At 45.0% G+C, this 21,908-nt stretch overlaps 2 protein-coding genes across 2 annotated transcripts; both read right to left on the bottom strand.

Annotated features, from left to right (window-relative positions):
- Positions 1-1,626: 1,626 nt before the first annotated feature.
- Positions 1,627-7,323, bottom strand: LOC143837091 (histone H3.3A). Its single transcript, XM_077336561.1, has 4 exons — positions 7,165-7,323; positions 3,894-4,052; positions 3,082-3,235; positions 1,627-2,376 (listed from the first exon to the last, which is right to left on the bottom strand). The coding sequence occupies exons 2-4, from the start codon at positions 4,019-4,021 to the stop codon at positions 2,248-2,250; spliced, it is 411 nt and encodes a 136-aa protein (XP_077192676.1). The 5' UTR covers positions 4,022-4,052; positions 7,165-7,323; the 3' UTR covers positions 1,627-2,247.
- A 4,321-nt stretch (positions 7,324-11,644) lies between these two features.
- SELENOW (selenoprotein W) lies at positions 11,645-20,656 on the bottom strand. Its single transcript, XM_077336562.1, has 6 exons — positions 20,501-20,656; positions 16,217-16,241; positions 14,954-15,007; positions 13,503-13,577; positions 12,780-12,889; positions 11,645-12,088 (listed from the first exon to the last, which is right to left on the bottom strand). The coding sequence occupies exons 1-5, from the start codon at positions 20,527-20,529 to the stop codon at positions 12,815-12,817; spliced, it is 258 nt and encodes an 85-aa protein (XP_077192677.1). The 5' UTR covers positions 20,530-20,656; the 3' UTR covers positions 11,645-12,088; positions 12,780-12,814.
- Positions 20,657-21,908: the final 1,252 nt, after the last annotated feature.

The following is a 21,908-nucleotide window of genomic DNA, read 5'->3' as shown; positions in this document are numbered from 1 at the left end:
ATGTGATTTGTTGTACATTGTTTCTTTCTTTGTGAACCGCTGTGAGCCAGCTTGCTGGGAGCGGCGGTACACAAGTCCAATAAATAAATAATAATAAATAATCTCCTGTTGGGTCTTTCGCTTTCCCTGCTGCCTCTTGCTTTTCCTAGGATTCTTGTCATCTCAAAGCACAGTAGTCTCATTTTAATCATTTTAGCTTTTAGAGAGTGATCAGGCAAAATCTACAACCCACTCATTTGTCTTTTGATCTCTTCTACCACAATTCAAAATTAATCAACCTTCTTCTGTCCCCTTTCTTCATTGTCCCAGCTTCCACACATGTGCATGGCAATGGAGAATACCATAGCACAATCTTGGTTGGCTGCCAGGAACACATCCTTACATTTATAAAGAGCTTTCCTCCTTCATGGCTGCCCTTTCCCATTCTTGGTCTCCTTCTGACATCCTGGCTGCAGGAAATCATAGCATAGTTCTAACGCCTTCTCTTAAAATGTAGTTGCCATTCTCCAGTATCACTGCAAGGACCCCATCAGAAGAGATGCTCCCTCGTGGGTGAGACAGGAGGAGACATGACTCTTCAGAGCAGGGGTAGTCAAACTGCGGCCCTCCAGATGTCCATGGACTACAATTCCCATGACCCTCTGCCAGTGCTCACTGGCAGGGGCTCATGGGAATTGTAGTCCATGGACATCTGGAGGGCTGCAGTTTGACTACCCCTGCTTCAGAGGAAGGGCCTGCAATCCACTGACTTTGAAATATTTACCTTAAAAATAATTTACTCTGATCACAGAGCAAAATATTTTTCTTGGCAACTATTGATCCAACTAAACTTTCTCGCCCTGTTCTCAGTTCACCAAGCTCAGATTCACTGGTGCATGGCAGGTAAGAAAGCAAGGCAGGAGAAAAGCAAATACCATGTTAAACAGGCCCTGACCGATGGCACAGGATAGCCCATTCTTGTCAGATATCAGAAGCTAAGAAGGTCAGGTCTGGTTTGTGCTTGAATGGGAGACCACCGAGGGAGTCCTAGGCAGTCAGGCAATAACAAAACCACTTCTGAACATCTCTTGCCTTGAAAACCCGGCAGGGTCACTATCAGTTGGGTACATCTTGACAGCACTTTCTACCACCACTGTATTACAGAGAGCAAGGCTAGTGTAAAGGAGACTGAACTAAGAGTTCAAACCTTGCATCTTCAGTAAATATACTAGGCAAGCCCCAACTCTCTCTGTTCCAACATGGGCATCATGTCACTGGACCTGCCTTACAAGACTGTTGCAAAGGCTGTCAAGGCAAAGACAGATGAAGCAGCACACTGTAATTCTAGAAGTCCTATATAAATGCAAAATATTATCAATAATCACTATCTGCACCTCCAGATGCACTGGTATCTGACCAAGGGAGCTTTGACTCTCAAACGCTCATATACCCCGAAACTCTTGTTGGTCTCTAAGATGGTCCTGGATTCGAATTTGCCTCTGCTATTGCAGATTAACACAGCTACCCTCTGAAAATACAATGGACAGTCTCTTTGCAACCACAAGGAGCAGAGTCTGGCTTTCTGCAAAAGGCACCCTTCTGATGTTTACCCAGAGGCACCATTCAGCAAAAACTAAGAAAGCAAGGTTGTCGTTCAACATTTATTGGTTTTTTTCTTACTGCCTCAAGGTGAGTCCCTATTGTTACAAAGGTCACAGACACAAGACTAATGGAAAAATAGGGGGGGAAAGGTCTCGGAAAACACTCCTAAGTACAAAGAAAAGGCTCAGCTAACAAAAGAAAAAGCCATGTAGTGTTCTTTGCAGATATTTTACAACCTGAAGACTGGAAAAGAAGCCATTTTGCATTTAAATGCTTATTATCTACTTAAAGTTGTGTGTACAAAACCGGATATTTCAAAAATGTCCCCTGCTGGGTGTGGTTTATTTTTCCTTTTTTTTTTTTTTTTTTTGCAATTCTGAAAAAAAAAACTTACAAAAACAACATCCAGAAGTCTTGCGGGTTTTCAAAGGGTTTCTTTTTTTTTTCTTTTGTACATGATGAATTAGGAATCGAGTCTCACGATCTTGGAGAGGTACTACGATAGATAACCTAACATTTTCCTCACGTGTCCTAGCCACTACAAACAGGAGGAGAGAAAAATGAAACAAAAAAACAGAAAACAAAAAAACAACCTGGAGTGTATTCTAGTACACTGCACAAGTGAGGGGGGGCTGCTGAGACGAGGGGGGAAGGGAAGAGCAGGATTTAAGCTCGCTCGCCACGGATGCGGCGGGCCAGCTGTATGTCTTTTGGCATGATGGTGACCCGCTTGGCGTGGATGGCACACAGGTTGGTGTCTTCAAACAGGCCCACGAGGTATGCCTCGCTGGCTTCCTACAAAGGAAAGGAAAACGCAAGAATGCAGAGTCAGAAAGGGGACAGGGAAAGAGAGAGAACCTTTTAAAAATTATTATTATTATTTAGATTTGTACACAGAGCTGTGAACATCATAATTAAAACATACAAAATACAAAAATATATATTGATAATAAATATGTTTTGCAAGGCACCGATATGGTAAAGGAAACACACACACACACGCTCTCTCACGTCCATTGCTAGGCCACCACAAGAGGGAGTTTTGAGAGTCAGGGGAAGGAATGTTCTGTATCTTCAAAGTTCTAGTAAGCTGACAGCCTGGGTGTATTAGAGTTGTTTTTCTCTACCCTACCCGTTTTTTCTACCCTAAGAAGTCTCAAAGCAGCTTGCAATCGCCTTCCATTCCTCTCCCCCACAACAGACATCCTGTGAGGCAGATGGGGCTGAGAGAGCTCTGAGAGAACTGGGACTGGCCCAAGGGCACCCAGCAGGCATGTGATTGCATGTGAAGGAGGAATGGGGAATCAAACACGGTTCTCCAGATTAGAGTCCACTACTCATAACCATGACACCATGCTGGATGCTGCTCAGGATTCTAGGCTCATAATTTGTCTAGAGAAAAGATTGCCTGTGACTCCTATGGAAACTCTATTTTTATGAATGAGGGGTAAGGGGGATGTTCACTACATCAAGGGCTCTTCAGAGGGAAAAAACACAAACCTGGAGAGCTCCGATAGCAGCACTCTGGAACCGAAGGTCCGTCTTGAAGTCCTGAGCGATTTCGCGGACCAGGCGCTGGAAGGGCAGCTTGCGGATCAGCAATTCTGTGGATTTCTGGTACCTCCGGATCTCTCGTAGTGCCACAGTGCCAGGCCTGGAACAAGATACACAAATGTATCATGGATCTCATCCAAAAGGGACCTTGGGGGGAAAAACAAGTATTTTGGGCTAGCAGTCAGCAAATATGGATTAGTTTTATTTTTTTTGCCATCAAGTCACATATGACTCACAGCAACCCTGTATGAGGTTTCCAAGGCAAGAGATGTTCAGATGTGGCTTGCCATTGCCTGCTTCTGCATAGCAGCTCTCAACTTCCTTGGTGGTCTTCCATCCAAGTACTGTCCAGGGATTTATTTATTTATCATATGGCAAAGTGTTGTGTAGCCAGATCCTAGGACTGTCTATCAGCCAGCCAAGAGGCATTTGGGAGTTGTTTGCTACTGCCTGCCTCTGCATCATGACCGCTAGTGTTCCTTGGGGGTCTCCCATCCAAATACTAGCCTGGGTTGACTCTGCTTAGCTTCCGAAATCAAGCTAGTCTTGGACATCAGGGCAGGGCAGGTATGCCTAGTTTCAAAAGTGTGTGCAAACTAGGATTTTATTCTCAATGCCTTTTGCATAGTGTGCAGATAATTTTCGTGCGCTTCCTCCCAATGCAGGGCCTGGCCTGATTGGCCAGCTGTTCTCAATGCTTTCAGCCTCAACAAATTCTGGTACTGATCCAGAAAAAAAAATGCACATATCCCAGTTACCTGTAGCGGTGAGGCTTTTTCACTCCACCAGTGGAGGGTGCGCTTTTCCGAGCAGCTTTAGTGGCCAGCTGTTTCCGGGGCGCTTTCCCACCAGTGGATTTACGGGCAGTTTGCTTAGTACGAGCCATCCTGGATGATCCTTAGAACACAGGAAATCTGCTATGGAAAGGAAGGGGGAAAGGATGACATGGATTTAAAAACAAATATCACCATCTCATGTTTCTGTGTGACATTTTGTTCTGTGATTTTAGAGCTAAGAGCCTTCCTAACTGCTTTCTCACAGTTATTTAATTCCATGGAAAGCAGCTAACTAGCTGAAAACATCTTCCAGAGAAACACACATATAAAAGGAATAAAGACCCTTTATTGACATAGCATCACATGGCAAAGGAAAAGTTGGTGTTCTAAATAAAACTTCAGTCTGATGCTTGATGTACCTTCTTCGTCGGCTGCAGTTCTTTTACCAGCACATCAAAGTGCCTCCAAAGGCACTCAACTGCAGGGTCTTAGCGCTCATGACAACCCTGCACCCTGCCAACTGGCTGCAAAACTGGCAGCAGCAGGGCAGTTACTTGAAAACTCTGCTAGGCAGGCTGATCTCCTCTGGCCACAGATTCCCTTATACAACCAGCCTTTTAATTTCAAAATGTTTTACAGGTTGTTCAAGATTAACCTCCCTTTTTGTCATCTAACCCAGGGCGCAGTGGCTTACTCTGTGAGAAAACTGACTTCTATCAAGGGGAAGACAAGGCTTCTAGGTCTTTAATGGGATTGTCAATCTCCAGGTGAAATGACAACTGGCCCCCAGACTACAGAGATCTGTTCCCCTGGAGAAAATGCCTGCTGAAGTATCTCCCCTTCCCAAAGCCCACCTTCCCTGGGTTCCCCCCACCAAATCTCCAAGAATTTCCCATTCCAGAATAGTAACCCAGGTCTTTAACTTTGTCCAGTTCTGGGAGATAGGTAAAGACAACCAAGGTCACATTTCCTAAGGATGGAAATGCTGACACAGCTCTAGGGTCTCAGAGATCAAGAACATTTAAAAATGAGCCTAGATTCTGGAAGGAAGACGTGTTAGTCTGAAGCAGCAGAACAAAATTTGAGCCCAGTCATTCACATATACTTATTCTGGCCAGCATTAATGAGTGCAGATGAACATTCTACCAGTGTTATTCTGGACTGAGTAATGGCAGAAAATAAGGATGCCATCTTGTGTGCCTGGTACGTAAATCACACGTCCCCATTCATAATTTGATTCTTAATATAACCTCTGCTCTGGATTCTCTTAAGGGTCCCGAGACCTACCCACAACAACAAAATGAGTAACAGCACTCAATTTGCCCACTCCATTCAGAGTTTTGCAAAACAGGGTAAGTTCCAGACTCCAACATTACAAAACAAAAACATGATTAATTTTTGTGTGTGTGCTCCCTCCCCCATACCAGTTTTGCTCATTGGAGAAGATTCTTTTGCAGATGTCAACATATAATTGGGAAATATGAACAACTGCCTGTATATTCAGGGCTCTTCTGCACAGGCAACGGAGCAGCCCTGTACTAAATGATTCACAAAGTAACTTGGATAAATTATTAGGCACCGGGGTTTCTACTACTGTTTATAGTTTGCTGAAACTAGGAGCAGAAATATTAACATAATATTATTTATTTATTTATTTATTTATTTATTTATTATATTTATATACCGGCCTCCCCGAAGGCTCAGGAAAATTCCAATTTTTGCATAATTTAATGAATCACATTAATACTTCTGCTTTGCTTCAAGTTCAGTTTTTAAGACTTGTGGTTGGTTCATCAGCCCAAATTCAGTCAACTGAATCTGCTCCATCTGGGTCCTCCACCTTGAGTCCAGGTGACAAAGGTGGACTAAAATGATATAAATAAATAAATAATTCAGAGTGCCTAAAGAGGAAGTGAGTTCACTGACAGTCCTCAAGCAGCAGCTGGACGGATACTTATCCTGGATGCTTTAGTTTAGGCTGATCCTGCATTGAGCAGGGAGTTGGACAGGATGGCCTGTCTGGCCCATTCCAACTCCATGGTTCTACAGTTACTACTACTATTATTATTATCACTACTGTTATTCGTCCTATAGGCTTCCCCTTTCTTAAAAAGTCTTGTGGCAGCTTAAATCAGTCAAAATGATAAAAATGTAACAACCACTAAGACCAAAATGAAAACTGACATTTTATCCCCCAGTTATGAGAATATAATTACACTGCCCCCAAACCCACAAACATTTTGAGCACTTGAAAACACAGATTCGTTAAAAGTTTAATGGCTTCTAAAAGTTTTGCGAGGGTGGGAGAGGAAAGAAAAAAAATAGTACAAGATAATAAAATTTCACTTTCTGGTTGAGGAGGAAGAAATGAAACAAAAATACAAGTGCACCAGGAATAGACGTAAGAATAAATTGTAATTATTTATGGGATTTCTTTTTTCAGGTGCAAAGATAGTTGATACATCCAAACTTTTAAAAATCTGATTTAGAGGGTGTGAATTTTGGTCCAGATTGATGATTGGGTGAGGCTAGCTACATCAGACTCTCCAAATCATGGCAGGAAGCAGAAGAGGAAGCAGTTACCATGGCAACAGGAGATCCAAAACCTCTGGCCCTATCAACAGCAGCCAATAGACTAAAGAGGGCGTGTACAAATGGAATTTGGCCACCCCAAGCTCTAAGCACATTAGCCGTGTCCAGGCCTCTTCAACGATCCCCAACCTTTCCTTCGGTGGTACCAAGACCACGTCCCGTTTACTTTGAAAGACTACAGCTCCCAAGAGCCTTTGCGGAGCCCACAGCACCCGATTGGCTGGCGGGGACCAGGTGACACAAAACGCACCGTAGGCCGCGACGCCTTTCCTCCCGACTGGCCAGCATACGACCGGCCAATTGATCAATAACCCGCGAGATCCTAAAAAATAAGAAGGGGGAGGCAGGGGGAATTAAACTACAGAATGGCTTCCTTTTTTTTTTTAAATAGACGTTTGCCACCGGTTATTACCAACGATTCCTAACCAATCAGTACCCGAGTTACCTCAGCGACTGTCCAACCTATCAGCATAATCCTCCGACCCTCAGCCAATAGGCGGCGGGATACAGACGGAAGGCGGGACGTGGTGTATCTGCGGAGGGGGGGGGATACATCTCCTCAGACGACCTCAGTTTCTAATCACCCCTTTTTTTGCCGACCGAAAAGAGAGGGCGGGAAAGAGGCGCGGGAGGACGACGGTGCCTCGCGACGTCCCGTTACCTGAGTTTTCGCCTCGCGCGCGTCAGTAGCCGTTGGTTGTCCCGCGGCGGCGCTTGCGCTGCTCTTGCGCTCCCTTCCCGCGTTTCCCGCCAGCCCCAACAGAAAATGGCGGGTTCCAAGGCCAGGCTATTTAACCATCATGCAACGGGGCTGAAGGGAGGAGGAGAAGGGAGGCGGGTGGGTGGGAAAGCGGCAGGTCAACTGAGGTGAACCCAGCTTCCGCAGTAGCCATCTTGTGTCCCACCACCTCCCTGCCGGGCTGGCCCCAGAAGATGACACCCCCCCAGCAGAAAAACCCCCGAAGGCAGTTCTACAGGGGAAGGCAGGAGCATGTTTCCCTCATGGATCACTACAGTGGCTCGCCAGATTAAAGTGAAAAGGCACAACAAAAATAGAGTCCAATAGCACATTTAAGACCAACAAAGATTTATTCAAGGTGGGAGCTTTTGAGTGCACATTTTAGTCTGAGTGCATGCAGTCAAAAGCTCACGCTTTATTGGTCTTAAGGGTGCTATTGGAATCTCTTTTTCTTTCAGCACATATCAGTCACATCAGCCTTCCAATTGTGACAATTCTGGTGTTGAAAAAAGGAAAAATCGTTTGCCTGTGGTGTTGAAAGCGATCATCTCACATCATACCAAGCTGTCACTGGTGTTCAATTTCTGATGCTTTCTTGGCCTTATGCCATGTCCCCTTTCCATTGTTCACTTTGCCGCAGGACAGCTGACCACAGCTTTCCAAATAAGACTGGTACTGAAGGCATTTGAACACCTAAGACATCACCTTGGGTGCCCAATGTCTTTTGATTATATCAAAAATAGCACAGAATAAGCCATAGCATTTAAAATGCTAGACAATATGCTTAACCGATACTGCTGGCTTGCAATCTTTTCAGCTTGTGTCCTACCAGAACCTAAGTCATGCTAAATTCATACAAGACATTCACAAAAGCCTTATGTGGCAAAAAAGCCTTATGTGGTAAAGAAATACTAAGTGGATCATGTCAGATGAACAAGAATTGGAACAAAAATTAATATTTATTTACGGTCATTCAGACCAAAATTAAAATACAAGCAATTAAAAACTAAGACAATTTAAAACAAGAAAAAACAGTAATAGTATTATAAAAATTTTAAAAGATCTGACAATTCAATATTTAAAACATAGTTTAAGTTGCCAGTGACAAAGTTCTAAATGCCAACTGCAGTCCAACTAAGAGCCTTCTCTTAGATTCCAAGCAGTTTTTAAGTCCACTAGATGGACAAGAGCCTCTTGTGGCACAGAGTGGTAAGGCAGCTGTCTGAAAGCTTTGCCCATGAGGCTGGGAGTTCAATCCCAGCTGCCGGCTCAAGGTTGACTCAGCCTTCCATCCTTCTGAGGTCGGTAAAATGAGTACCCAGCTTGCTGGGGGGTAAACGGTAATGACTGCGGAAGGCACTGGCAAACCACCCCGTATTGAGTCTGCCATGAAAACGCTAGAGGGCGTCACCCCAAGGATCAGACATGGTGCTTGCACAGGGGATACCTTTACATTTACCTTAGATGGACAAAGCAGTATCTGGAGCCAGTTCTCTCTCTTGTTTACAATGCTTTGTTTTACTTTTAGCTACACAGCTTCTAAAACATTATTGAAAAGCAAAATATTTTTAAAGCTGGATCCCAAGCCACAGGCTGATTTTTCAGCCATTCTGTGTCAGTGGTGGGAAACTGGTGATGACTATGGAAAAAGACTTTATGTTCTATCTAGTGAATTTTATCATCGCAGGCTATTCAGCTTTTGTGAATATAACAAGCAGATTTGATTCTGAAAAAAAATCAACAGTATCATGCTGCGTGGCTGTAATTCTAAACAATTATTAGAGAATTAAGTCACACCAAATTCTGCAGCTGTTAATTTTAAGTTGTCATGTTTAGGAAAGTACTGCATAGCATAAACTTATATAAGATGTGGCTGGCATCTCAATGACCGTTTATGCACTGGGAACTTCACTGCCCCAGCTCCTGCGCAGGAGCACAAATCAGGGGCGGATGAGGTGCACTAAGCCAAATGCTCCCCCGTGTGGGTGCAGGAAGAGGTAGGGCAACCTGCCAGTACTAAAACTCCAGCCTACAGCACGGCATGAAACCTCCAGTGCATAAACGGTCAATGTGTCACTATGAAGGCCATAAGATGTACTTTTGAGAAGTGGAATAGTGTACAAGTGCCTGGAGAAAGTAACGGGTTGGATGAGGACCAATAAACCGAAGTGCAATCCACACAAGTTTGGGATGCTGCATGCCAACAAAATGAATGAAAGTTGAGGAGTCAGCATGTCTTAAAGGAGTTGCACCCCCCCCCAAAGAAGCACATAGCTACTGGATCCTGGTCTACAGTTGGAGTCTCAGATGTCTTGTGTGGCACATTCTCCCTTTTTCTTTTTTTACCTTCATCTAGTAGACAAGCTATGGACGTTCCTGGTCATTTGGGTTTGGTTAGTGCAATATGCTTTACTTAGGGTTGCTACTGAAAACTATGGATGAACTTCAAAATGTGGTAACCAGGCTATTATTGAGGCCTATATGTAAGAGTTTCTGTAAGAGTCAGCAACCTATGGTGAGAAAATCTGAACTATTATTTATTTATTATAGTTTATTATTGTAATTATGTTGTTCTGTACTGGCTGTCAAGCCAGTTCAAATTTCCTACTTTTATGTGCCCCTACCCACAAAGGTAAAGCATATGTCAACCAGAGACAGGGTTTTTCAGTAGTAGCATTGCTCTTTTGGAATACTTTCCCTTTTGAATTTCTACATGTATCTACTTAACTGCTCTTTAAGCACAGAGACAAAAAAATTAGCTGAAGCATTCCATCTTTTTAAACTGCTTTTTATGCTCTAGCCTGTGGATATAATTTTAGGCTGCTTGAAGTTGCCTTTATAGCCTTTATAAACACTAATGATAATTTATGGCAATTGTTTTAATGATTTTATTAGATTTATTTTATGAACTATATAAAGTAGGCACCCAGGAAGGCAACATGTAGATTTTCCAAATAAGAAAAAAGCCTATAAAAATAACAGCTGCTGCTATAAACTTCTTGGTATTTAACAGAGGACACAAATTCAAAATCATTTTAGGAGGTATAGCCATATTTTTTATTGTTCTGCAAAAGATTCATTCAAGATAGAACAAACAAGAATATATCCCTACTGGCACTAGAGGGCACTTGTGTGTAGTCATAACCATTCTGGTCTCTTGCAGTGCATTGAAAAGTGTTTTTGGGGAAGAGAATGCTAAAATGTCTTTGGTCACTCCCAAAAGCACAGTAACCCAATCGTCACTACTTAATTTTATATGTAATTGAAACCTAAAAAATATTTTGATACAAATGTATGCAGAGAATTCACACATTCCATTCTTTTCCTATAAAAGTTAACCTTGTATCACTTTAGATACCCTAGGACCCTGTCACCCTGGAACACTTAACTTATCTAGACAACATCTTCCCCACAAACCCTTTCCCACACTCATTAATTCTATGTAAAGTTGCTCCCCCCCCCCATTTTCCAGACAAGGCTTTATGCAACATACACTAATCCTTATTTAAATATATTGCAAATGCTTTTCATTAGTTTCTCCACTGTGTTTGCTGGAAATAGCAACAATTTACATCCTTGCAGTCAGGTCTGATTTAAACATGAAGTCAAAGAGCACACCTGGAGGTCCTGCAGATGCAAAGTAGTTATATGGGTTTAGGTAGTTTATGAGAGATCTGTGTCCTTTATTTATTCCTTAGGCATTCTTTAATAGGTATGAATTATGTGCCAAAAGTTCTATCAAGATTAATTTTCTTTTAAAATGCAGCTATGTTAGACAAATATATAGCAGGAAAAGGTGAGCCACTTTGCAATTCTATGAAGGATTCAGATAAGGTTTGCAGCTTAGATTATTCCATCTGTTTCTACACTAGATAATGACTCAAGCTTTTTACATACTTAAAAGACACTGGGTACAAAGGTCCTCAGCTGTTCCTTCTTTTGTCCCTCCCACACCATGTAGAATGCCTACATGAACTCTGCTTCGAAGTTTACAATCTCCACCTATAAAAATTCATTGGAAAGAGAAAGGTGAAAGTGTTATATCAGTTTTGCAATAACTGAACTTTTACCCTAGCAGTTCTTTGAAGGAGGTTATGCTTATAGAGATTTATTTCTAGGTTACCCTATGTGAACTTAATCGGAAAGCACACTCTCAAACACAAAACAGAGATCTAGCATAGGATACAAGATAACTGCTCTAAGCTGAGTAAAGGAACCAAGAAACCCTGCCCACAAAAAGATATGAAAACATGGGTTATATAGAGCCATCTTTGAATGTAATCTGCGAAAAGGCAAAGGATTTTAGTGTTTCACACAAGCTGCAATCTTTTGGAAGACTGCATTTAGCTAAGGCCCCAAACAATCTTAGAGGAACCAGAAACTGAAGCAGAGAGTGACAAGATGATGCTATAACTTGGAATTTAATGAGGGATTTTGATGGCTGTTTCAGGAAGGTGAATGGAATCTGGCTCCAACACATTTATAAATTTATACATTTATTTTTAAACACACAAAGTTAAAGATGTTCATTGTTTTTTCACAGCTTTGAAAACTTTCCCCTCCACTCTGATGGCAAGTACTTTCAATTGTTAAATGTTAACCCAACTATATAGAAAGCAAACATTACATGCATGCAAAGAACATACAACCCCAGAGATGCAGGTTCATTGCAAAGCACAAAGTTGTCAAAACACATCATATTCAGAGTTCAATTGCCCATCTGACTCTGATCAAGCCAGCATTTCACGCAAGATTTTTCAGGGAACAGCCACGCGTCGGATGACATTTCAGCAGTACCCATCATTAAGCGTTCAGCTAGAAAGAACTAAGCAGATTCTTCTTTGAACTATTTGGAAACATAAAAGGAAAAGAACGCATATGCATCATCACAAGATCCACAGACAAGAAGTAACTGCTTTGCTAGATATATCGCTCTGTATAACAGAAAAACAATACTTTGGTGATTCATTGGCCTCACCTTTGGAAGAACTGAAACTTAACAGGGTGCTTTTATGAACAAAATCTTTACAGCCCTATCATATGCATACTTTATCAGAAGTGTCCCAGGATTGCAGCATGAAGAACAAGTGTCCCATCTACACATGCAGACTAACTACTGAGCCCATGCTTAGAATCATTACACTTATTGTGGAATCAGGATCCTGAGCCTCTTTTATATAAAATAGGTGCAGTCTTCCTTGGAGTATGGAGTTATTGCCAGCTCTTGCAGCCATTTCTTATATCACACTGAAATACCTCTGAATCTCGCATACTGTGCAGAGTGGGACAGAAACATGTTTAAGGCAGATCTCTTTCTAGACCCTTTAGGGGTCACATTGATTAGACATCCCAAACCAAGGCCAAACATTATATTAAACAGATCAATCACTAGCCAGATCTAAAGAGCACTGGAGGATCTATGGACCCAATCCTTTCGAGAAAGCCTAACTCAAAGGCTTTGGGGCAGAAGAAACTATTTGATTCCAAGACCCTGCAATAGATATCTTAGAATGAGGACAGTCATCGCTGGCTTTTACCTTTGCTATCTAGTGATGCATTCTTCCAGTGCACTTTACGCCAAGGCTGCCTTTATAGCTGTGATTATCTTGTGTAACTTGTCAGTGCTGTCCACAAAGCCATCTCCATTCTACCAGAAAGAAGGCAAGATTAAAAACAAGAGCCTATCCCCCACCACCACCTTTTCTAGTTTTAATACTTTAAAGGGAAAAATTATCCTGGTGTCCATCCTGGTTTGCCCAGGAAGGGATGAAACCAACAGTATTCCTGGAACAGTGGATCATGGATACATTACCTCTCAACTACTGTACAAAAGGGACAATTACCGAATCCAGTTTTGAAAGCAGGATTTTTTCCTTCTTTTGAGCCTTCCTGTATCTGCTCAGTGCTAGTCTTGTTCAGAGCCCAAGGGAAAGTTGCCTTATTGTAATAAGGAGACGGAATTCCTGGAGCACCTTTTGCCACCTGTACCAGTTTATGCTCTCAGTCCGCATCCTCTCCATGACTCTGTACATATGAACCAGAATTCTTGGGAGACAGATAATTCCCTAAACTACTCCGAATTTGTTGGAGCAGGGAGAAGGTATCTTTGCAAGGGGGCATCCACACACATAACTTCGCAGAGTCCAGAAAAAAAAGACAGTACACAGGGCTGCCAACTTTGTGTTCTTCCACAGACATTTCACAGCCCCCATATCTATGCTCACAGAACTCTTTGGCCTTCATGCTATGGAGCTGCTTACCTTCTTGGAATGCACCAGCTTCCCTGCGACTGTCACTTCAAACCATCCTGTGACCTTGGGAGTTCCTTCACCACTCTAGGTCAAAAAAGGGGGAAAGACAACCGATTGCGTGCTAGTATTCTCACTTGCGACAAGCTTTCAGAACTTCAGGGTTTCTGAATTCCAAAATATGGAGCCGTATTTAAGAGGATTACTGCACTCCCTCAAGCACATCTGCAGCTTTTACTTCTACAGTTCACCGTCATCTCTAAGCTCAACTCGACCTGTAAGACAACGGATGCTAGAGCAGCAATTCCCAACTTTTCTGAGCCTGTGGGCACAATGGAATTCTGAGACAGTATGTTAGCCATAGTGATAAAATGGCTACACAAGGGGATGGAGCCAACCATACAATGGCTATCATAACTTACTTTCAGTCTCATAGTGGAGATCCTTGTGCTGAGCTGGCAGATGCTGCCAGAGCAACATATTTTTTTTAAATGCACTCTGGTTTCTCCAAATCTTTCGCACAGCCAATGAAAAATCGCCAATAGTCAATAGAAAGCCTTGCTAGGCAACAGCCCCACCTATCTCTGCCCACTTTCTGAAAACATTTGGCTTATGCCAGTAAAGATGCTGGTGGGTGCTATGGTACCCATGAGCACCAAGTTGGGGACCCCTGTGCTACAGGATTTGAGGGCATGGCCAGTTCACAGAGTAGCCACTATCACCCTGCACAAAGCAAGAAGCTGCTTTAGAACACACTTGCTAAGTAAGCCTGGAGCTTTACATTGTAGAGCAGTGGTCCCCAACCTCCGGTTCACGGACTGGTACCGGTCCGTCGATCAGTCAGTACCGGGCCACGGCTTCTCATCCTCCTCTCCGGCTGCTGCCTGGGGGGCTGCCCTGCCACTCTCCCGCTGGCTCACCTTTGGTGCTCTCCGGCAGTCGCCATGGCTGGGGCTCTCCCTCGGCGTGGCACTGCGCAGCTGCTGCTAGCAGCGCCCCCCAGAGGGCAGCGGGAAGTCAGGGGCACCAGTGGGAAAGCAAGTGGAGCAGGAGCTCAGGTGGCGGCAGCAATGTCCCTCAGCAAAAGACTACCCCCCTGGGCCTCAGTAAAACTGTCAAGCGTTGATCGGTCCCCAGTGATAAAAAGGTTGGGGACCACTGTTGTAGGGGACACAGCAGTGCTGTTAACCAAAGAACTTTTCCAAGATTTCCCAGAAGAAAGCTGCTGTTTTGCAATTTCTGCCAAGTAGATCAGACATTTATCAGCTTAAGGCATTTCTGCATGGGACTAAGTCTGAGGCTGGAGCACAAAGCACGTCTTTCATTTTACATTAAGAAACAGCCTGCACGCATATCAAATTCTTTCCCTGAAAGGGCAATTTTAGAATTCTACTTCAGTTAATAGATCACATGACCATACAAACACATGCAGGCTTGAGCCAAAAGCTTTGGGATATACTCACTATATCCAGCTTGCCCGGAAACTCTTTCTCGAGTTCCTTCTTAAGCTGCTGATACTACATGGAAGAGATGGACAGAGAAGTTAAGTTCAAGATCCATAAAAACGGGTAACTTCCAAAGAAATGAAGGACTTCTAAGATCTGTATTGGGAACACAGATTCTGAAAGGGGGCTATGAGGAGATCTGATACACATGTTCTGTCACTGGCATCTCAAGGATCAAGTATACCGCAATGAGGAAGGAGTTTATTTTGATCTATGACCAATGGGTGCCATAAACTCATGGTACAAGTTGTGGCTTTTAGCTGAATAGGAGGCTCAAACCCACACTGTAAGAAGTGGGCTAGAATGAAGATGCCACAAGTCATTGAATTTCCAGCAGAGTTCACAGGTTCTTACAGCAGTTAAAGAACAATGCTGAAAGTTACATAAAACCTCTAGTATTGCCATGAGCATCGCCCACATTAGCAAGTCCTCCCATCACTGTTCCACAGAGTAATCCAACACCAAAATAAATAAATTATGCTCTTCAACATTCTTTAAGCTCTACCAGTTCACAATTTAGAGATACCATCACAACATCCTTTAAATACAAAGCAATGGATAAGATCTTAACACCATCCTCAGCCATTCCAACTAGCCCCATGTCAGGGATGCAGGGGGAACAGTCCCACCCTAGGAACTGCTGTTGATGTTACAGAGGACCTCCTCTACTGCTCCTTCCACCCCAATCCCAATCTGTATTTTCTAGAACCCTGGTCACAGCCAAAAGGAATTACATAGGACCCCAGCAAGAGAAGTTTTTATTCCTGCAGCCATGGTTGCTAAGAATCACCAGAAGTCCCCAAAGATGAATGCTGCCCTCTTACTGCCCAGATAGGTTTGGTTCTCTGGTCGAACATCTAGGTAACTGAAGTAGAACAATGAGAAGGGTGCTGATATTCTGCAAGGACTCTACTCACTCCCAGTCATGAATAAGATGCAGAGAAATGGGTATCTGTCTGACAGCAGCTGGGCAAGAGACAAAAGCCAGAGGAACGTGCACCCAGGCCCATCTCCAACATCATAAGATTTCCCAAGTTCCTCCGCCTCTGGCAGACCTAAGTTACGAGACAGCAGTTGCTAAGGGCATGCCTCAATGCGGCAGCTTGTATCAGCCAGGCTCCAGGCCAACCACTTCATCAGTTTTCTGCCACAGGCAACAATGCTAAGCTGCAATTGACCAAGATGGCTCAAGTGAAGTACCACGTAGAACAATCAACTTACCTTGGGGCTGTATCCTCAGGCCCCACTAAAAAAAAAGAAAAATAGAACAAACATTACTGAAACAGACTATTTATGGGAGTCACAGACCTCATCAGATCTTCTAGATTGAGAACAACTACCTGTGCAACAGCATGGAGCAGGGCACTCAAGATCACAGCCTATTTGGGAACGGCAAGAACTGTGGCCTTTTGGGGTGTGCAAAGGTTTCAGTAGCACACTTTGTAGTTTTGGATGCACCACTGCAAAACCAAATGACTGATGCACACAGACTGGCAAACTCCCTAAATGCTTTGTCTGCAAGCAAAAACACCAGAGCTGGTCTAAAGAGGGATTCTACAAGCTAATGAATTTGTTCCTATCGAATGCCACAGGCAATGTTTAAGTGGGTCAGATCAAGGCCCAAAGATACTCATTTTTTTGTCACCAGTCAATACCTTCTGAAATAATTCAAGAATTCCATCTCTTCCACGTGGTGATGAAATAATAGAAACCTGCCTGTCTACAAATTATCACTGTTTGTAGAGATGCAAGGATTCACTGAGTTGGATCCCCCATGGTTCTGTAGAAAGAACCAACAATAAATAGAATGTCTTTGGCAGTCCCAAGAAGACTTGCTTCCCTAGCACCAGTGGGAATCACAGAATAATCATAGAATCATAGAATCATAGAGTTGGAAGGGGCCATACAGGCCATCTAGTCCAACCCCCTGCTCAACGCAGGATTAGCCCTAAGCATCCTAAAGCATCCAAGAAAAGTGTGTATCCAACCTTTGCTTGAAGACTTCCAGTGAGGGGGCACTCACCACCTCCTTAGGCAGGCTATTCCACTGCTGAACGACTCTGACTGAGAAAAACTTTTTCCTGATATCTAGCCTATATCGTTGTACTTGAAGTTTAAACCCATTACTGCGTGTCCTTTCCTCTGCAGCCAGCAGAAACAGCATCCTGCCCTCCTCCAAGTGACAACCTTTCAAATACTTAAAGAGGGCTATCATGTCCCCTCTCAACCTCCTTTTCTCCAGGCTGAACATTCCCAAGTCCCTCAACCTATCTTCATAGGGCTTGGTCCCTTGGCCCCAGATCATCTTCGTCGCTCTCCTCTGTACCCTTTCAATTTTATCGATGTCCTTCTTGAAGTGAGGCCTCCAGAACTGCACACAGTACTCCAGGTGTGGTCTGACCAGTGCCGTATACAATGGGACTATGACATCTTGTGATTTTGATGTGATGCCTCTGTTGATACAGCCCAAAATGGCATTTGCCTTTTTTACCGCTGCATCACACTGCCTGCTCATGTTTAGTTTACAATCCACAAGTACCCCAAGGTCTCGTTCACACACAGTGCTACCTAGAAGCGTATCCCCCATCCAGTAGGCATGCTTTTCATTTTTCTGACCCAGATGCAGAACTTTACACTTATCTTTATTAAATTGCATCTTGTTCTCATTTGCCCATTTTTCCATTGTGTTCAGATCTCGTTGAACTCTGTCTCTATCTTCCGGAGTATTTGCCAGTCCTCCCAATTTGGTGTCATCTGCAAACTTGATGAGTAGTCCCTCCACCCCCTCATCTAGATCATTAATAAATATGTTAAAAAGTACCGGGCCGAGCACCGAACCCTGAGGTACCCCGCTACTCACCTCTCTCCAGTCTGATGAAACACCATTGACAACAACTCTTTGAGTGCGGTTCTCTAACCAATTCCCTATCCACCTAACGATCTGAAAATCCAGATTGCAGTCCTTCAACTTATCCATCAGAACATCATGGGGAACCTTGTCAAAAGCTTTACTAAAATCCAAGTAAATGACATCAACCAAATTTCCCCGATCCAGCAAACCTGTTACTTGGTCAAAAAAGGAAACTAGGTTGGTCTGGCAGGACCTGTTGGAGACAAATCCATGCTGACTTCCTTGGATCACCAAATTGTCCTCCAGATGTTTGCAGATCGCTCCCTTTAATATCTGCTCCATTATCTTCCCCACAACAGAGGTCAGACTCACTGGTCTGTAGTTTCCCGGGTCATCCTTCCTCCCTTTTTTGAAGATCGGAATAACGTTTGCTCTTTTCCAGTCCTCCGGGACATCTCCAGTCCTTAAAGAGGTTCCGAAGATGATGGACAAGGGCTGTGCAAGTTCTCTGGAAAGTTCTTTGAGTACTAGTAATAGGGACCTCCTGGGTCATCTAGTCCAACTCCCTGCACTATACAGTAGCGATCCCCAACCTGTGGTCCGCGGATAACATGTGGTCCTTCGACTAATTGGAGGTGGGCCCCGAAGGACGCCTTCTCCCCCCCCCCCCCGGCCCTTTACAACACACTTCATTGTTGTGGCGTGTCGGTATCTTATTTTGAAAGGATGTTTAAACATTACCATAGCGATCAGAGAGCGCTAGGGCAGTGGTTGAGAGTAGAGGAGTAAACTACCCTCCCATCGGGCCTCAGTAAAAGGCGTTGAGTGGTCCCCGGTGAGTGGTCCCCAGCGTTGAGTGGTCCCCGGTGATAAAAAGGTTGGGGACCACTGCTATACAGGACATTCTCAGCCCCATCACTCATCCACTGTAACCTGGCACCTCCTTGAACCTTCACAGAAGCAGCCTCTCTGTCAGAAAGTTTCCAAAGATGGAGAACCCACCACCTCCCAAGCCTGTTCCACTGAGAAACTGCTGTCAGTAACTTCTTCTGGATGTTTAGACATCCAGATAGCCATCTGAAAGAGAGGATGATTCTGTGTGAAGGTTCAATGGGGGGGCAGGTTACAGTGGATGAGTGATGGGGTTGTGAGTGTCCTGCATAGTGCAGGGGGTTGGACTAGATCTGCTGTCCCCAAACCCCCGGTCCAGAGACTGGGACCGGTCCGTGGATCAGTTGGTACCGGGCCGTGACTCCTCCTCCCTGGCTACTGCCTCGGGGGGCTGCCCTGCCACTCTGCCGCCAGCTCACCTTTGGTGCTCTCCGTCGGCTGCCATGGCTGGGGCTCCCCTTTGGCATGGCACTGCGCAGCTGCTGCTGGCAGCGCCCTCAGTGGGTGGCAGGAAGTCAGTGGTGCCAGCGGGAAAGCAAGCGGAGCAGGGGCTCGGGCGGCGGCGGCGATGTCCCTCAGCAAAAGACTACCCCCCCCCGGGCCTCAGTAAAATTGTCAAGCATTGACTGGTCCCCAGTAATAAAAAGGTTGGGGACCACTGGACTAGATGAGGTACCTTCCAACTCTATTATTTTATGATCCTAGATGAAATTTCTTTTGAAGATCCCCTCCTCTAAATAGACTAAACCAGTGGTTCTCAACCTTCCTAATTCCGTGACCCTTTAATACAGTTCATCATGTTGTGGTGACCCCCAACCATAACATTGCACAAGTGTTCTTTCACAGAAATTAAACCAAAACTGAACAATGGTGTGAAGATCCATTGTTCATAATAATTGTATATAATTTTTTTTCCGGGGGTTTCTCAGTTAAGTTCTGCCTCTTGTCCCACTATGCCGATCTCACTCTTTTCAGCTGCTCCAGAAGAACGCTGTATCTTGATCTATCCTGCAAGGCTGTTGTGTGGATGGCTCCCCCCCCCCCCCCCCCGGCCAAGCTGCTTGCCCTGCCATGATCTCCAAAGGGGTCCCAACCCCCAGATTGAGAACCACTGTTCTAGATAGTGGAATCAACCCCCCCCCCCCCATACACATACATAGTTTTTGCTTGTGCCTCAGCCTCTACAGCAGGGGTGGCCAGATTGTAGGTCTCCAGATGTCCATGGAGTACAATTCCCATGAACCCCTGCCACCAGCATTCTGGCCTCATGGTAATTGTACTTCATGGACATCTGGAGAGCCACAACCTGGCCAGCCCTGCTTTACAGCTTTCCACAGGCTTGCCCCAACCAGTCCCCCTGCCCATATGTCTGAAGGGGGACGCTTTATCCGGGCACCCATACCCCCAGAAACTGAGATAAGCAGGATGCCTGAGAGAGATCCAATGGAGAAGACCCGGTTGAGCTCCAGTTCGGGCAACTTCCTCACTCGGCAGCAACACAGTTTTTGTGAACTCTACCTATACACCCCGCTGGTTTCCCGATCAAGCCGTATAAAAAGAGGAGCGCTGTGAAATTTCCACACTATAACCAGGAGTAAAGTGGCCATTCCTCCAATAAGCCATCAAAACCCACACGAATGACTCGGGGGGCAAGGGGGGGGCAAACGACACGCGACTGGCCCTCCTCCAGACGTGCTCCTTTAAAAAGCGGACTGAGGAACAGCGAGAAGAAGCGCAACGGTGTGCCCGCAGCGTCCTCTTACCAATAAACCACCGTGACTTTGAGCGGCATGGCGCCGACTGCGCTGCTCGCCCCTCTGCCAGCAACCGAGCGTTTCGCCACCCAGACGGAACACTGGAGCCTCCAACGTTCTGCTTCGGAACGTCGCAACGAGATGCTTTTAAGCCGACGCTCGGCCTAGGCCATGCTCTGGGAAGAAGGGGGGAGAAAGAAAACCGCGCTCTTCCCTCTCCTTTCCTCTCGCTGGTGCTTTCACCACGCTTTTCAACTTTCCCCAAAGTCCAAACCTTCAGCGCCACAGCATCCCGTTAATGGGAAAGACGGACCGCGCAAAACGGACCGTTCAGTAGAAACATGACACACACACCCCTCTTTTCTGATATGGTATCGCCTCTTGCCGCAAAGAATCACACGACGGAGGGCACGACCCGCGTTCTCCCCCGCCCCTGGGATAAACAAAGGCGCGGAGCAATTGAGAGAGTCATGGTCGATTTCTTAAAAACAATAATAATTTTAAGTGAGGGATTTAGTCCTTAGCGAGAGGAAACAGGGAATGGCCCGGAAGGCCGTTGCAGCGGAGAGTGCCTTTGGAATAAAAGGACATCCTCGAACAAGGAACCTGCGGGGAGCCCGGCTGGAGCTGCTCGGCAGCCGTCGAGTCAGTAGCACCGTCACCTTGCAAAGTCCCCGGAAGATAGGCCCATATAAAGCCGCGAATCTTCAGTGTATTTGCTTCAGCTCATTTCACTTTCCCAAGCTGACTCTGCAAGAACCATTGAGGCGGGTTGGTTGGTTTGTTGGATTGCCGCATCTGGAGGTTGTGGGTATTGAAACGCAGAACATAATGCCTTTTCCTGAATCTATGGGGGGCCCACAGTGCCTGATGGAAAGGCATGCCAAAGCAGGGTGCCATTATATCCATTGTTCGTGTGTGTTGGGGGGGGGGGGGCTCTTCAGGGATTTCTCAGTTCAGTTTTGTCTCTTGTACCACCATGCTGAGATAGCAATAAAGAGCTGATTGAACTCCCAGTGTGTCTGGCTTCCTTCAAACCAATGGATTTAACATGGAGTTTGCAGGCAAGGGTCAGACAGCAAGAACCAGTGGTAATGCCGGGGGTACAGGACTTCTGGAAACCCAGTAGCACAGTATCTCAATGGGAGGGGCTGTGGCTCAGTGGCAGAGCCTCTGCTTGGCTTGCAGAAGGTCCTAGATTCAATCCCCAGCATCTCCTGTTAAAAAGTCTAGGCAGCAGGTTATGGGAAAGACCTCTGTCTGAGATTCTGGAGAGCGGCTGCTGGTCTGAGTGGACATTACTGACTTTGATGGACAGAGGGTCAGATGCAGACTAAGGCATGTTCACATGTATCTGTCCACAAGCAGCAGAGCACTGAGTAGTGGCTAATTTTAAATGCCATTTTGTGACACCCAA

This window comes from Paroedura picta, chromosome 5 (genome assembly GCF_049243985.1).
Source record: "Paroedura picta isolate Pp20150507F chromosome 5, Ppicta_v3.0, whole genome shotgun sequence".
In the NCBI taxonomy this organism is placed as follows: Eukaryota; Metazoa; Chordata; class Lepidosauria; order Squamata; family Gekkonidae; genus Paroedura; species Paroedura picta.
This window is presented reverse-complemented; position numbering and strand designations above follow the sequence as displayed.